General features: G+C 42.8%; 1 protein-coding gene across 1 annotated transcript in view; it reads right to left on the bottom strand.

Moving 5' to 3' along the window:
- COL24A1 (collagen type XXIV alpha 1 chain) overlaps window positions 1–10,999 on the bottom strand; it is a 173,356-nt gene extending 162,357 nt beyond the window's left edge. The window contains exons 1-2 of the mRNA XM_059822180.1: window positions 10,985–10,999; window positions 3,792–3,919 (exon numbers count right to left, since the gene is read on the bottom strand). Of these exons, the coding sequence (XP_059678163.1) occupies window positions 3,792–3,919; window positions 10,985–10,999 (143 nt within the window). The remainder of the gene's footprint in view (window positions 1–3,791; window positions 3,920–10,984) is intronic.
- Window positions 11,000–16,432: the final 5,433 nt, after the last annotated feature.

Genomic DNA, 16,432 nt, shown 5'->3' with positions numbered 1-16,432 from the left:
TAATTCTCTCTAGCGGTTTTTAAGTATCCGGAGTCTTTTAACACGCAGCATACTTAAATCATGCAGAACAATGGAATAATTTAAACCTGACAACATTTGTTGATGACATTCATCAAAACAGGAGTTTCCAGACCCAATAGGTATTAACAACGTCAATGAAAATGGAAATTACACTATTTTCTACTTTTTTTTTTGCATGAGTAAATCATGATCGCACTTCTTCAGTACTCTTTAGCTCCTAATAAAGGAAAAAAAATGAGGCTTATTTGTTTTCTTGGAATCTCTAGATTTAAGAAGAAAGCCAAAAGTATTGTTAAGTACAACATGATATTTTTGTACGATGAATGTTTAATTTCCAGATTAAGAATACTAGATCAGGCATGTATAATGGCAGGAAAAATTTTCTATAGAGTAAGAGACTCAGTAGATTGCTTTTTCTGAAAATACCAGACAGATGAATATGTGCAATCCAAGACCAAAATACATTGGCACTAACGTCAATGCTGATATTTTTACAATAGTAATATAATTAATTTTTGTAAATCCCTTACAGCTGTACCACCAATATAGCATAGTATTTTTAATAGGCTATTTTCATCACTTTATTTTTAGAGGTGAAATTTTGACCCTGTTCCTCAGTTATTTGAAATTGATTAGGAATGTGAGCAAGAACCACTGTTGCAGGAAGGAAAGGACTAGGTCTTTCACCAGGCACAGAATTATTTCAGAGCAACCCTCCCCCCCTCCCCACTCATGTCATGTAAAAACCTAAAGCTGAATAAAATCCTCCTATAAACACTGATAAAAGCTAGAGAAAAATTATGAATGCTTGTGAAAGATGATTATAAAACAGAGCCTTCCTGTTAAAGTTTGGGCAGTTCATTTGGAGTATTCACAGGTCCTAAAACACCACATTTGTCAAAGCAGACTCCTGAGGAAACAGTGACAAAAGGTGTTACATTTTCCAATACATAAAAGCCTCCCTTCAAATCCATCTAGATATTTCAGTGACACACTTTATATGCACAGAACCTTCATTTTTGGCAATATTATCTCTACCAGGTCCAGTTTACCTTTGCAAAATCCCAGTAAATGTCAAATACACCTGTGGGTTTTGTGCAAGAACTCCAGATTTCAGGAACTTAGTCACAGGAAAGGGGAGCATTTCACATGTGCCTCTGACAGCCAGCAGCAACTCTGTGCCTTCACTCAACACTATTTTCCGCGCTTTGGAGGATGAAAGAGATTTAAGGCCTTTGTTTTAGCAAACTTGGGGATAGGAAACTTCCTTCCAGGCTTCATACCCATTGCTGCAAAGAAATCACATGTGCCAGCAACAGCCAGGCAAGCGTGCCCATCTCCAGCTCTGCCTGTAGGACGCGATTCATTAATCCATACAAAGGCATGCATCTATCTAGGCAAAAAAGATCATTTTTTTATCTTAATGATACTTTTGAGGAAATGCTGGTGCCTGCAGGAGCACTAAAAGACTGATCACTGCTGTGAGGCCATGATCAAGTAGTGGGAACGATCCCAGTGGCACCAAAGCTGCTTGTTCTGTGCTATGGGATTTTGTACACTGAAGTTACTTCATATGGCAGTCTGACAGGGAAAAAAGCAAATCTTCATTTTACATAGCAGCAGGTAACATATTACTCCAAATTTGTAAATAATTTAACAGAATAGTTATCAAAAATACTTGCTAACACTGACAGTCACTTCCTTGTTGATGTTAGGGGATTTATTTTCCACTCTTTTCTATGCCTCTCCAGTTCAGCTGCTTCCCTCACTTGACAATCTTCCATAAAGACACTGAAGAAAATGATACCACAAAGCATTTGGAAGAGGGAGTGTTTACAAAGCATATAAATAGACTGTGCTGTATCCAGAGTAATTAGTTGTAAGCAAAGTAATAAAAAATGTGGAGACCTTACAAGTATGCCAGATGACTGAAAATCCAAGATTTATTCAGATGTTAGGGATAAATTGCAAGCTATATGCATATAGGATAAATGCCACTGCATAATCTGAGGGTAAAAAATACGCAATGTGCTACTTCAGACCAAACGCATGTAATACAGCTGAAATATCAATTGACCCAGATGTTAATTTAGCTCAAGACCCTAAAAATACATTTCTGCAATCTTACGTGTAATGTGCAAAGCAGGATGTGTTTTTCCCAACTATTTACTGAAAACTGAATTATTCTGAAAGAGCCTTAAAAACCTTAGAATTCTTCAGAACTCCCCCATTGCAAATACAACTTCTGGGGACAAATATTTAGAAAAAGAACAGTAAGCACTGAAAATATACCTCCTTCCTATTGTGTAAGCAGCAAGTTTGTGGTGAAAAACCCTGGCCCTCCTTGCCCCTTGCTGTTATGTTTTAAAAATTAATGCAGGACTCCATCAGATCAATGTTTATTTCAGACAGGGACTTTTTGGCTGAGCTGTAGCTCATGTCCTTGGCGTGTTTTAAGTAGCATATCAGAATGAATCATCTACTTTGGTAATACTGTTTTATATTTCTGTCTCTTGTTTAGAGAAGTAATGCATAGCAAGGGAACCTTTAAGGATGCAGTCTCCAGTTTGGAGACAATTACATGTACACATGCTGCAATATGTGACTGCAGTCCGTTAAACAGCAGCAACTCAGAACTTACACACTCTATACGCACCTCTCAATTTACACCCTGTAGTCTAAAATATTAACTAATCCTCCCACCTTGTATTTCCCAGAAGAATATAATACAGAAAACCCCCTCATAATTATACCATTCAAACCGTATTTTTTTTCTAAGGGTCTAAACGCATGACACTAGCAGGAGCCTGCACTGCTTTCGAGCTGCAGACACAGGAGCTGGGCGCCGAGGGAAGCGCACACAGCGCAGGGGGTGCGTTATCCCTCAGCACCCCTCGCTTATTCCCAAGCAGAATATCAAATGCATGCAAAACATAACAGATGCTGATAGTTGCCATAACATACAGTGTTCATCTCAAACTCAATGGCTTTTTGAGCCACTGAGATCCCTTCTTGCTCTCAGAAATGCACATTCAGAGCTTGAGGTAAATCTGGCAGCTGGGGATAGATGCTGGCTGTGCTGTCAGTCTCTCCCCTGAATTGCTGACTTCAGTTAGGCACTATCAGTAACACTGTGGTTCTCCGTGGGATGCAAGACTCATGGTCTTGCTTCACGTCGTTGAGTGGCTTCCTCATCTCCCCCAGGAACTGCTCTCCACAGCGATAGCATCAGATAAATACACCATAGCACAGTGTGGCCCTTTGCAACTTTGCATCTGTATTCTCTCTCTATCATAGTGCTGTAGCAGGGAGTTTCTTAACACAAGACTGCTTCCTTCCCAGCCTGTTGTGTAGTTCCACACGCTGTAAATGCAAAAAGCTTGATGGATGGTGGCCCCTCAAATTGCATTGGGCTTCTTTTTTGTCCTGTAGTGCGTAAGTCTGAAGAGATTATCCTCTCAAACAATACCAGCTGTGTTATGATAACTTTTTTAGTTCTCAGTTATTTGGATTGACATTTGTACCACCACAGTACACTCTACAGCGTAGGCTTGCTGTTGTCTGCCTGAGCTCACGCATCTGAGAGAATTGCAAACAGCGGTATGCTACACCCTGATCGTATTCCTGCTCAATTTTAAAACAAAACCAGGAACAGTCTACTAATACAAAAGCACTTCCCATTTGACTCAGCTGCACCTCCTGACCACGTCCCAAGGATCACTGGGAACCTCATTCTTTTGCATTTCGCTTCTCCTGCGTGGAGCTCGCACCCTGCCTGTGCCTTGCGCCTTTCTGCTCTTTCCCCCGCCGTTTGTGCTGTGCAAAGCTGTAAAGCCAGATTATTTGGCATCTTGTTTGGTATTCTGCTTTTATTAACAGCTGAGCTTTCCCGTGTTCCCTGTAAGGGAAGAACACACACAGAGATAATTATGAGAGCCAAACAATGCTGTACATCTGAACAGCAATTCATATAGCTGCATATTGTATGTGGCTTTATTTTTAAGTTATGTCGTCCTTACGCAATAGCCTTATCGGGGTACTTTGATAACCTCTCATAAAAGATTTCAGCATAATCAGGAAAGGTTTCTTAGGCAAACCAATCCAGTGTTTTATCTCCTGGTTGTATGAAAGCATAGACTTTACCTTTTCCATACTCAAGATGTGGATTCCACACACCCCCCCCCCCCCCCCCGCCCCCGGCAATTCTTGAAATATATTGCATACCCACCTATCGTAAAGTTTTTAAATATATACCAGGCTATAGCATTGCATATAGAAGCTTAAAATAGAAGGGCAAAATAATTTTTAGTAATTTAATAAAAATATTACTGTTAATAATTATTGAACTTACATGCAACCCAATGGTGTCATTCAAAGGCCAAAATATGCCTTGACTACCTCAGTGGAAACTATGACAACATTTAAAAAGTAATTTTTTCCCCTCATCATATTGGGGGGCAGGAGGAATCTTTCTTCCCCTTTTCCCAGCCAGCATACTTAAGTCAGCTTAGCCAGATGGATTATAGCTGCCCAAGATGCTTTCAAGGTGTTAGAAACAGCTCTCCATTTGCTGGTTCTCATGACAGATCATGCAATAGCTTTATCCTACCCTTATACTTATGAGTTTTGGGGTTTTTTTTCTTTTTTCCAAGATGTTCTGACATTTGTTAAATTACTTCTATGTGGTTTGTTGACAGCATAATTTAGCTCAGGAATTGTTACAGCCAATTGTATGAAAATCTTGAATTGCTTTCCCAGTGACAGGTAATTACACCTCACACCAGGTGTTTATTTTGGTCTGCTTCCCTTTGTCATATTTTCAGTTTTATTTTAGCTTGCAATTGTGCTATCCTGAACGTGCTATGGTAGGAATTCACCCTGAGAGAGGAATCACGAATTTCACACCAGACAACTTGTGTTGTCTGGATACTGTTTTGTATGTAAAGGAATAAAATAAGTACTTACAAATAAGTAAGTTTTAGGGGATCCGTTTTAGTCTCTCAGTAGAGCAAGTGAAGCCATGCTCTGGAATGGTGTTCAGAAACATAGCTCATGCTTTGAAAGTCAACAAAAGTGGTTAGGAATCCCTCATTTTTGCCTAAACATGATATATTCACGAGTCCCTTGTTTCAATGATGAAAGATCAGCTTTAAGCTGGCTTATTTCAGGCTCTCCTTTCCAGAGAAAAGCCTACCACAAAATAGATTTGGAGAGGCAACGGGAGAGTAAAGCTTGTATGTTTTGATGCCTCAGAGGGGAGCCCAGCTGCGCTGCCCCGCCTCGCCACCCCTGTGCACAGGCTGCGGTGGGGTACACGGCCGCCTCTCCAAGCAAGGAGCCAGGGCAGATGGCCATCGCTCCCCACGTCCACCGCCGGCCCCTGGACTCCGGTAGCACCGTTGGACAAACCTCTGCGGCAGCTCAGCCAGGAGATTCAGATTGAGGGACTGTGTACAATATTTCAGCATCCTAAACAGACAGTAAAATACTTCAAGCTGCAGATTTATTAGCAGCTCCAGCTCCTTGTAAGCACCTACCCCGAAACACATTATCCTGTTTTACTTGAAGTTTAATCAAGCTGGGCAAACACATCCTCTTTTCCCCAGTACTTCTACCTGCAAAAAGCTACTACTGCTTTCGCATATACAAGTATTTAAGGAAATAGTTCCAGTCTATGATGTTCTTTTCAAAGAGACAGATTTTAGCTTGTTTTCTGCAGAGGCATCTCACAGGGACATGTCTCAGCTCTTTTGCAGTTCCATGTACAAATATTTACAACAAACAGCAAAAGCCCAGGAGCAAGGGGAGTAAGGGGTTAGTGTTTCCTGGTCATGTTTTGGGTTTAACATCGATAAAACCAAGGAGATGTAACTACTTCTTCATTTCTTTGTGCCATCATGACTGAAGCAATAGCTGCCAATATGTTATCAACAGCCACACACCATCATCTAAAACTGAATGCATTTCAGGGCAAGAAGATTTACAGACAATTTTGGTGAAATATTTATGTGCCTGTGACAGGAATAGGAAAAAATACTAAGAAACCATGGGGCGGGGGCGTGGGGAACCAGCATGAAAATTTTAGCTGTTGAAGCAGCTTCTTTGGGAAGATCTCAGATCATTTAAGTATGAATAATTACTGAAAAGATGCTTTTCCTTCTTTGATTTTTCAGGTACTAAGAGAAGATTTTATAGCTGTTGTAGTTAAATGTGACTGCTTTAGAGAACTGTTAATTCCTCTGTTAGGTGTTACTCTGTACTGGAATAACTTTTCAGGCCTTTTTTTACAGACCTGTCATACACTTGAAGAAAAGTTTTAAGGGTATGTTTGCCCCAAACCTTTGAAAGGTTAGTTTATAGACTCCATAGCTTTATACAAACAGCTTCAAATGCTTAAACCTGGAAGAAGATAGATGCCTAACTTGGAAGTTAGCAATGTCACATGTATTTAGGAGGACATCAATCTCTATGAAGAAAGAGGGTTTCTCACCCTGAACCTGACACTGTTTGCTTTCTCAGGAAGAATGAAGCATGGGCAGTTTACTTCCAGGACCTTGCAGTCAGGGCTGCTTTACAGCTTCCTTACGTGAAGATCCAGAGACAGATAGACGGCGGTCTCAGCAGCCTCTGGGCTGAGCTGTGTTTTCACCACAGAAGACCTTTGCCTGTTCCTCACCTGGAGTCTCTGAGCCAGGATATTCCCTTTGCTGAACATGAAAGTTGCAGATGGGAAACAGCATGGAGAAAACTCCAATAGTAACCAAAATACCTCAGTCTTTAAAGGTCCAGAACTGTATCAGGCCAACATAAAAGTGGAACTGGCAAAACTTGAGGTATCAGCCTGTCGTACCTTGCTGCATCATGGGCTACTTTGGGTGAAACAGATTTGGTGGGTTATTTTCAATGCCAGTCTGCAGGTGAAGCGTGTTGCCATGCCATCCTCAGGGTAACAGAGGTCAGCATTGTAAGGAGGTCTAAAAACACCACCAGGATTGCAGGTCTTCAAATTCAGTGGCACATGTCCTGCCTGAAGGGCCATGTTATCTTCCCCAGCACGCGTAGGTCACTTGGCCTGACCGATGCAAGCACCAAGCAGCTGTGCTGAAGCATGTTTTTACTGTTGGTTTCTAACCTGATCACAATGGAGTGAGAACACGGGCAATACAATAGCATCAGTCCTGATGGCAGAGGCCTGAAGGGCCAAGGCAGGAAGCTGTGCTGACATGAACGGGGCAGAGGAGGCAGGATAGTTAGTCGGACAGGGGGGTCCAGTTCATGCCTTGCTCTGTGGGACAGGTCAATCAGCTGCATTACAGGTGAACACACTGCCAGTATAGCTGCACTAGGATTCATACCATTGCTCAATGAATTTGAGAGGACTAGTCAGTATTATTGTCATACAGGAATAATCTACCTCTAGGAAAGTGAGAAATCCCAGAGCTGGAAAAGGAGAAAAGTTTAGGACAGTTTCAGGTCACCGTCACACCTTCCTCATTCTGGGTGCTAAGGGATCCCAGGTGCAGCAGGGATGGCAACTCCCTTGGGCTGCCCACTAGCTCCAAGGCAGCCTGGACTCCTGTGCAGCGTGGCTTTGCCCTCAGCAGTCCTTCCCCAGACATGCAGCACTTGCTCTGGGGCATGAGGGACCACTCGTGAAAAGAGGCTTTGGCAGGGCTTCAGCAGCACTGAGGTCTCCCAGTCCTGCAGGTCACTCGTGAGAGTGCAGTTACCTGGGATGAGGATCTCCCCTCTGATCTGTGGGGGACAGCAGCTAGAGAGGAGTGACCATGGGTGGGACCAAATCCTGCTGCACCTCAGGTGCTGCAGCCATGTGTGCAGGGCTGGTTCAATGATGTCCCTTTGGACACCAGAGTCAACGGCAAATGTAATCGAGCGTACAGTCACTACTCCATTCAGCTGCTTATCTTCCTCATGTACATTCAATCAATTCTGTCCTCACTTAAATTTGTTTTCCACTAACTACACTGATTTCCATTATGATATCCTAGATTTACACTAATGAGAAGAGTAGAATCAGACCTGTTGAATTCGCTGGCCCTTGTCTTCATATTTATTGTTTTTTAGCTCATCTAGTAACAAGGTGTGGAGCAGACATACTCAGGAACACTTCAGCCAACAAATGACACTAACAAGAAAAATCAAAGGAAGTATTGTTACTCTTTACAACACATCTGTAAATGAACAAAAATTCTTCACATCTGGCATTTTCATTTAGCCAGCAGGTACTTTTCATCATTTTCTAGCATATCATGTCCACAATAGAAGGGCAATAAATGATCCCTCAAAAACAGTTGACATCTATAAAGCCTATTAAATATTGATGTCTGGCTTGGGACTTGGACAGAACTGAACTGGTGACAAAGCAAAGGAACCATATCCCAGAATGTTACATAGTAAAAAACACTAGAAAGTATCTAGCATAAATTACTTCTCCATTTCATTTCCTGATTCAACAACCTTTTTTAAAATGAATGAATGCATCTTCTTGATGACTTTTCCAGCCTTGTTTTAGAAGAGGAAATGGAAAAGACTGTGGTTGATGCATCAAAAGCAAGGAGAAAGCTGTGTAAGCTGCTTCTTCATTCTAGATAAGATTGAACCATGACTTTCTTGTAGGAAGCTTATTGAAATAGGCAAATGTTACAGATATTCTGAAAATAGCAACAGTTTGCAGCTGGTGACCTCTGCACAGATTATTTCTGGAAAAAAACTAAATGGAAAAAAGTATCTGTGCAGGTACTATGAACAAGCCCAGGAAACATGGCACGTTTGAGAAGAACATGAAGAGATGTTTGACTTAATAGTCAACAAGACTCTAAGCCACACCTTATTGTGATACTTTTTGCATGGTCAAACGCTGCTCAAAGGGCCAGATACAATAGGAAGCTTGCAATGAACACTGTAATGAACAATGAATAAACACTTTACAGCAATTAATTTTGATTGGTTTGTGGTTTTGGGGGGGTTCTCCCCTTTTATCTCTCTCAAAACCAGGGTAAGCAAGAGGTCTCCTTCACTGTTACAAATATGACTTCCATGAGAAGCACATCCGAGCATCCCATACAGGGAGAGTGGATGTGGTTCCGGTGACTGTGTCTCAGAACACGGCCATTGCACTCAGACATTGGGACTCTGATGGGGCTCCTGTTTCTGCCAGTCCCCCAGCATTGCTTTAGCAGAAAACACCATTATTCATGCTTCAAACTCCCTTTTGTATTCATGTAAAACAGCCTTACCATAAATGAGAATCAGCCCCAGATGTCTCTACAGGAAATACTACATGGGAAAAATGCATAGCCCTACAAATATAGAAACCTTTCCTCTCTCCATCCATTTTGAAACCTGAAATTTTCCTTAGACATATAAAGACACATATAATTAAGGACATTGAGCTGGCTGTAGGGATGCAAATTTGTAGCCCTGCTCTAAGTTTGGCCATCGAAACAGAATTTGTGAGACAGACCACTAATCAAGGAGAAAAACATTTATAGAAGAAAGGAAGGAGAGGGCACAGCATGTCTGCCCACAGATCAAGCAGTGGCCTTGCAACTGCAGTGGGCCCCATTACAGAAGTGACACATTCTCCCCCACCCGGCATCCCCACAGTCTTTGCCCAGAGCCTGCCTTCACCCAGGTGCCCTTGGCAGGGGTCGGAGGACAAGAAGCAGCACCTTTTGCATTTGGATAGGATCACTGGGGGCTTGTATATTGCTGAAGTGTCATATCCACACCTTCCCAGAGTCTTACAGGCAGTGCAGAGATCACAGACAGGGTTTAGGCTCAAGTACAAGTCTTACTGAGTTCATACAGCAGTTTGGGGGGAAAAAAGGGGATTACTTGCATATAAGTTTTCACTGTGATACAAAATAGTTCACATTACCTTGTGTTTCATTGCAGGACAGGAGTCTGCAGAGTGGCAGTTCCCCCAGGTTTGCTGATGAGTAGTAACCAGCTCCTTGGTGTGCAGTCAAGGGGCAGTGGTGGGGTTGTGACCTGCAGCATGGTCCTGCTCAGCACCCACGTGCCTGCCGGGCTCCAAGCGCATCCAGTGTGTCACTACTTTTAAGTGAAATTCCATTGCACAGTAGTTGCTATATGCAGCTACAAAGAAACCATGTGTGCAGCCCTTCTCCTAACACAGACCTGGCAAATCTCACTCAGTGAGAAGGTAGAAATTCTAGACGTTTGCCATTTTATCCCCTTATGCAGGTGTCAATGTAGGCTGACAGGGCCAGTGGAAAGCATCAAAGTTGAGAGCCTTCAGCAATTTCTTTTACATCAAAACCTGTATTATGCAGCTGTCCCAAAGTTTGCAGCATTTGAAAGAAATTGTTTTGGAGGAAAGAAGAGCTCTGTGCAGGTTAACTGTTTGCTGCGAGTCCTGGTTTTGCTGCTGTTCCGGGAATAAATTAAACACCAGTAGTGAACCCTAAGTGCTGCACCAGGCAGCTCCAGTTTGCCATGGGATACTGGTTTCAGTACACTGGAGTAGTACACTCTCTTCTGGAAGAGCCCATCTGCTCCCACCAATGGCACAGGGGACATAGGGCTATTTGTCCCCCAAAGCATTTTTAAACCAGTTGGATGTGAAAGAGCAGGCAATACCCCGGGTAAATAGGGATGGAAGCACACTGTTGAATCGCACTCACTAAAACCTTTTGCTCTTTTCTGTACGCACTTTGACTTTTCCTGAGGGCCTTGCTTTTTCAAAACACTCCTTTAATTTGAGGGCAGTTCTGATTCAATCAAAAGCAAATAAAAGTTGGGTTTCTCCCCTGCCTGATGCCTGACAGGGAGCAGAAGACCCCACAGCAGTTCATGCCTGCTCCCGCGCTGTGAGGGCACAGCAGCAGCAGGGGACACCTCTTGCCCCCCATAACCTCCCTGCTCCGAGGGCTGCCCCAGCACATGCCCACAGCTCTGCACTTCTCCCTGCGCTCACCTGAGCCTCCGCCATCCCCAGTCACAGCTGCACCCTCACCCAGACACCACCCTTGCAGGTGCCATGCTGGACATGGCAGGTGGCACAGAGCAGGGCTGAAAACCCACCACTTCGCTCACTTCTTCCTACGCCCAGGAGAGGTAATGCCGGGTCAGTCCTACACAATACCCTGCGCTGCGGGGGAGAATTAAATAGCATGCTTGGACGCCTTTGCGGGAAGTAAACAGAAGGCATGCATTACTAACCAAGAAAGGCCATCTTTAAGTAAACTTTTTATGATCCAAGTTGTCATGCAGGACAAAGCCTCCTTTCACCAAAACACAACACTTCAGATAGCTCCCTTTCCCTTAGAGTTCCTCTTTCTCCAAAGATCACACTCCTCCTCTCCTATGTTACCAAAATGATACTCCCAGAACAAGCAAGTAATACAGCAGCCATGCCAAAACAGTGGGAATGCTTTCCTGTAATACAGTTTCTTGCTGAGCAATGAATTTAAAGGAGGAAGAGGTAAATTCACCCTTGCTTTATTCCCTGTGGGAGGAAGGACGGATATGCAGGGGGAAATGTTGTTACTCCAGAGTCAGCGGATTATTTGGTTTGGAGTTCTTTGTTGACTGTTTCCCTGCCTTTTCAAGACCATGGGAGATATTTTTATTACCAGCTCCGTGAATGGAAGTACTGCCAGTGGTGAGCAGTGATGAAAGTTAACACTATTTAGTGAGCAGTCCCAAGATTATCTTAATGCACCTATATGCCAGTGTTTCAACTCATCTGCTACAGATCCTGTAGGGCAAGTCTGATTACCCTGCCGTTGGATGCTGCCTGTTCTGTTGTAACAGTACGAAAGCAAGCTAAACATGTGCCTCAAGGCCACGGTGTTGGTCTGTCTGCCCCTTCGCAGTGGACATGGCGTGAGATGAGATGCGAATACTCTGCAACATGCCATACTCTCACCAGCTGCTCTCAGAAGTTTTTGGCCTAAAATCTACACATGACCCTTAGAGTTTTCTGTTGAAAGCTGTAAAAGCTTATTAATATTTCTTATCAATTTGCAGGATAAAGTTTGTGATCTTACTAGTGAGTAAAATCGCATTAAATAAAACGGTTATTCCTGTGTCTCTCTCAGCAGCCACTTTGGCCCCACATGCCTATCAGCTTTCTGAAACAAACCAAGAACATCTTGCCTTTAAAGGCAAAAAAATGTGTTTTTTTTCTAATAATGTATTCACTCAAATATATTCCATATTTTTACCACGGCAAAGAAAGTCCTTAATATATCAGAATGCTGTCAGCTCCCAACAAGCCGAGCTGTTCAGCACCCAAAAAAGTAGCTGAGATAGTGAGACATATCTGGAGAAATCTTTAAATTATTTAAGCTAATTCTCACAATGATGCAGGTTGAGGCAAAGGTACTTTGGATGAGAAAAATGAGGACTTATTTCAGCAGGCAGAAGTCCAAATGCTTTACCTGTTCACACAAAGCTAAATCACTCAGATACAGGAGGATTTGAGGGAAGGGCTCTGACCCCGTGCATCCCCCTCAGAGCATGGAGTCTGTGTGGGAGACACAGGCGCACCTCAATCTCTCCCATCTGAGATGAGTTTCAAGACAGATTGCTGGGATTTAGTTATAACACAGAACTTCAACTCTGTGTGGTGTAGCACGACTGATTTCAGTGGTGGAAACTCAGGGTACAAAGCTGCCCATCGCCAGAACAGTCAGAAAAAGTTCTTCCCTTTCATCTAACAGTCATTTGCTATGTGCCAAGGTAGTTAGTGGGAAGGATTTGGAAACAACACCATGCACAGTGTATTTTACCTATTAGACCATTTTTTTTGCTTTTCACCAGCTACAGAAACAAAAGTTTATATTTGGATTTCTGTTCACAAATATCCTACAGTTGACAGAGGGGCATAAACAGTGCATCACACAAGCAGTGACACAGCACACACAATATAAGCATACCACTCTTTCAGATGTTTTCCAAAGTTTTACAACAAAGTACTAACTGTGGTTTTCTTCCCTTATACTACACCAAGACTATAAGAGAGAAAGGACAGTAAAAAAACCCAAGCACACATCTGCAATCACAAATCTATGTACAAACATTTTGCAATATTCACACATATGACTACAGCTACAGTGACATACAGTGGCAGGGCACTGAGATAGCAAAACAACCCATTTAATGGCATAGAATGGGTTTCTAGACATTCACATGTGAGTACCATAGAAGACAAAGGAAATAGTAGAGATGAACCGAATAAGGACTGAAAGCCCCCAGTGCAGATCCCCCAAGATCTGCATTAGCAGCTGCATTCAACCAACCATCAGAAACTGCAGGATTAAAGCACATCCATTTCTCCTCAAAAAGACAAAAATAACCCCAACATCATTCTACAAAGAATCAACTTTGTTAAAACATATTGACCCTACTAAGCACGACACTCCAGCCACAACACATAATAACAGCCTTACTTACATATTGCTTCTTATAGAGACACCCAAAATAGCTGCCCAGGGCCAGCATTCACCCAGCTGAAGAGCAGCAGTTCTGCAGAAGAACATCTCGGCAGTTCCCCCCAGCAGCAACAAAGGCTGCCTTAGGCCTGGGGGGTATATAGGGAAACCAACTGATTGTTTGGGACTGATCATTGTAATTAGGGACAATGCATCTCAGCTGGAGCTTTACCCAGGGCTTCTGCTGAGGCTGGTTCTCATATAGAGGGCCATAATGTATTTAATCATCAGTCTATATTTTATGTCTTATTCGTATGTGTGTTATTTACATTTTTCTGGCTTATTGAACAGCAGCCCACGTATTAGGGGATGGGGGGAAGGCAGCCCTATCTCATCAAAACCATAGCACCTTCAAAAACTGCTAACATGGGGTTAAAACCTTTACCCAAGAAATCAACTTACCTTGCCCCAGCTTTTGAAGGGGGGGAAATATATATATTTACATTTCTTTTGAACTTCTAAATCAAGCTGGAAGGGGTTCAAGTGCCCAAGAGCAATTTATGGTAGCTGCTGGGAGATAGGAAATGTGCATGCACATTCCTGTTAACATAAGTAAGCAAGAAAAGAAGGAACAAACTTCACTTCTGCATAAAGCACATCCATCTTTATGCTAAAGTGATTTATGAGGTAAGACCATCTGCCTGTAAGCACCTTTTAAAGTAGAATCAACAATGGCTAATAAAGCAGCTATTTATAGAGATGGATAAATACATTGGTGTAAGAAGGTGCAGCTCTGCTTCAGTCCACAGCACGAATACACCCTAGGCTGATGGTGAGCGTGGGTCATTGTAAATGGCACGTTTCAAAGGAGGTTCAGGGTCACAGCCGATGTTCGGCATCATCACAGTATCTTATGATATCTGCTGTGGTACTGGTGGTTTTTGGGACCTGCAGAAATCAACAACGTTTCTCCCGAACGAAGTGCGCTGCACTGCGCTGAATGACAGCAAGAAAAGGTCCTGCTGCATGTCCTCCAGCCCTGGGTTTGCTTAGCTAAACCGAGTCGGAGGCCAAAATAGGTCAATTGGTTGATAACCCAGGTTTGTCTCACTAAAAGTGACATCGTTACTCAAAACATAATTTACTGAGGAGATTCTTCTACTAACAGGCCACTGCGCGGCGTTCCGTAAAACCTGAAACACAGGCTGTACAAAAGAAGCTGTGCCTGAGCTTTTTTTCCGGGATCTTTTTGCATCTGTGCATTGAAAGAGCACGAGACTATTTCACGCCAGGATGTTACTAGCTTCTCCGCTGACACGCCGTGTATCTGCGCGAGTCCTCCTCCTCGCGCGGCCCACCCTGGGGGTCTGATGGTGCTGAGCACGCACAGGCTCTGCCGGGCTCTGCCGGCGGCTCTCAGAGGAGCCTTTCCACCCCAGGAGCCTCCGGTGCGGGGAGATTTACACAGTGTGTATATGACTGCCAGCTACAGACCTGATAATATCTAAACACCCACTTTTCACCTCTTTAGGTGAAGTGGGTTAAGTCCGTATGTTTAGCTTTTACTTTTCCACATTCTAGATCACATAAATACACACCAGATGTGCACGAGAGGGGACGAGCTCCTGTCAGACTGCGAAAAGCCACGTCAGAGCCTGCCTTTACGTTCCAGCTGCTTCTGAGGATGTTTTGCAGTGGCTGGTACCGGCGTGGTGGCTCCTGCTCAAGGGGCCCTGGGGAAGCAGCTCTGTGTCCAGACCTGGTTGAGGGTGGACCTCCCTCCTCACATTTCGCCATCAAGGACTTGAGAGCATCTGTCCTAAGTGTCATACCCCGAAGATGTATTTCACTGTAAGCTGTGCCCTTTGGGACTCAGTCTCCTAGAACTAAAGCACAAGTAAATTTAAAAAGTCTAATACAGAAGTCTTGCCTTGGCAAGACGTTCATGGTAATTTCATACATCATTCTGCTGTCAGTAACTATTAATGAAAAGTATGAAGCACATGAAATTTTTACTTGTTTTCTCATAGTCTTACATTTCATTTTTTAGTTAGTTACAACCTGTCTAGTGAAATTAACTTCGTACTCCATATCAGAGGACTCAGCACATTTACAGTTATTAATGTCTATTTGGAGGACCACATTTTTAAGTATTTGAAGATTTTAGCTTATTTTTTTAACATTTTTTTAAAAACTCTTTTTTTCCACCTCAGAAATAAAATGTTTTTCTCCGTTTATCTTTACAGGCTACAAAACTCTTAAGGGATTCCTTCTGCTCTAAGTATTTTTGTCAAGGGAGCGGATGTCTTTTGTTTTCAGAACATTACATAGAGGTATTGTGCCATGCATGAGATTTTTATTCACAATAAATAATAGTTAATAAAGAAAAAGATCTCTAAACACAAAATTACATCATTCAAGTCAGTAAGAGCATCAACAGAAGCTGGTTTGTGCTGTTTATTAGAAGGATGTTACTAATACTAATCTGCAAAGATTCCACAGAAAAAATGTACCCTAAGATTAGTAAATCTTAATGATTATTTTGCTGAAAATTGAGTGTATTTAGACATAATGTGCAGTGCAGGTAATGATCCTGCTTACCATAGGATACTCCAGAAACACTATCAGAGTGCCGTTATTTGACTGAGTCCAGCTGGGAGCTCCACATATGTTAAGATTTGCAGTTAATTGACAACAGCTTAAAAGATTTGAGAAAGGTTCCTCTGCACAGGAGGATGCAATCCATGTCCATAGAAAGTCATATTTGACTCATGGATGCAGCTCCATCTTGAAGACAAGCTCCTGCTGACTATTTCCAGCAGAGCTGGAGCTGAGGCATCTTCTACTATCACACAACCACCCGTCTGCTTGAAGACTTTCAGCACAGAGACTGGGCTGGCCGTTCCTCCTACACGTGGGGACGTGCAAGTAGTGCCACTGCCAAGAAGCCTCTCACAGCAACCGAGTCACTTTTCTTACATAAAACT

This window comes from Gavia stellata, chromosome 10 (genome assembly GCF_030936135.1).
Source record: "Gavia stellata isolate bGavSte3 chromosome 10, bGavSte3.hap2, whole genome shotgun sequence".
Lineage (NCBI taxonomy): Eukaryota > Metazoa > Chordata > Aves > Gaviiformes > Gaviidae > Gavia > Gavia stellata.
This window is presented reverse-complemented; position numbering and strand designations above follow the sequence as displayed.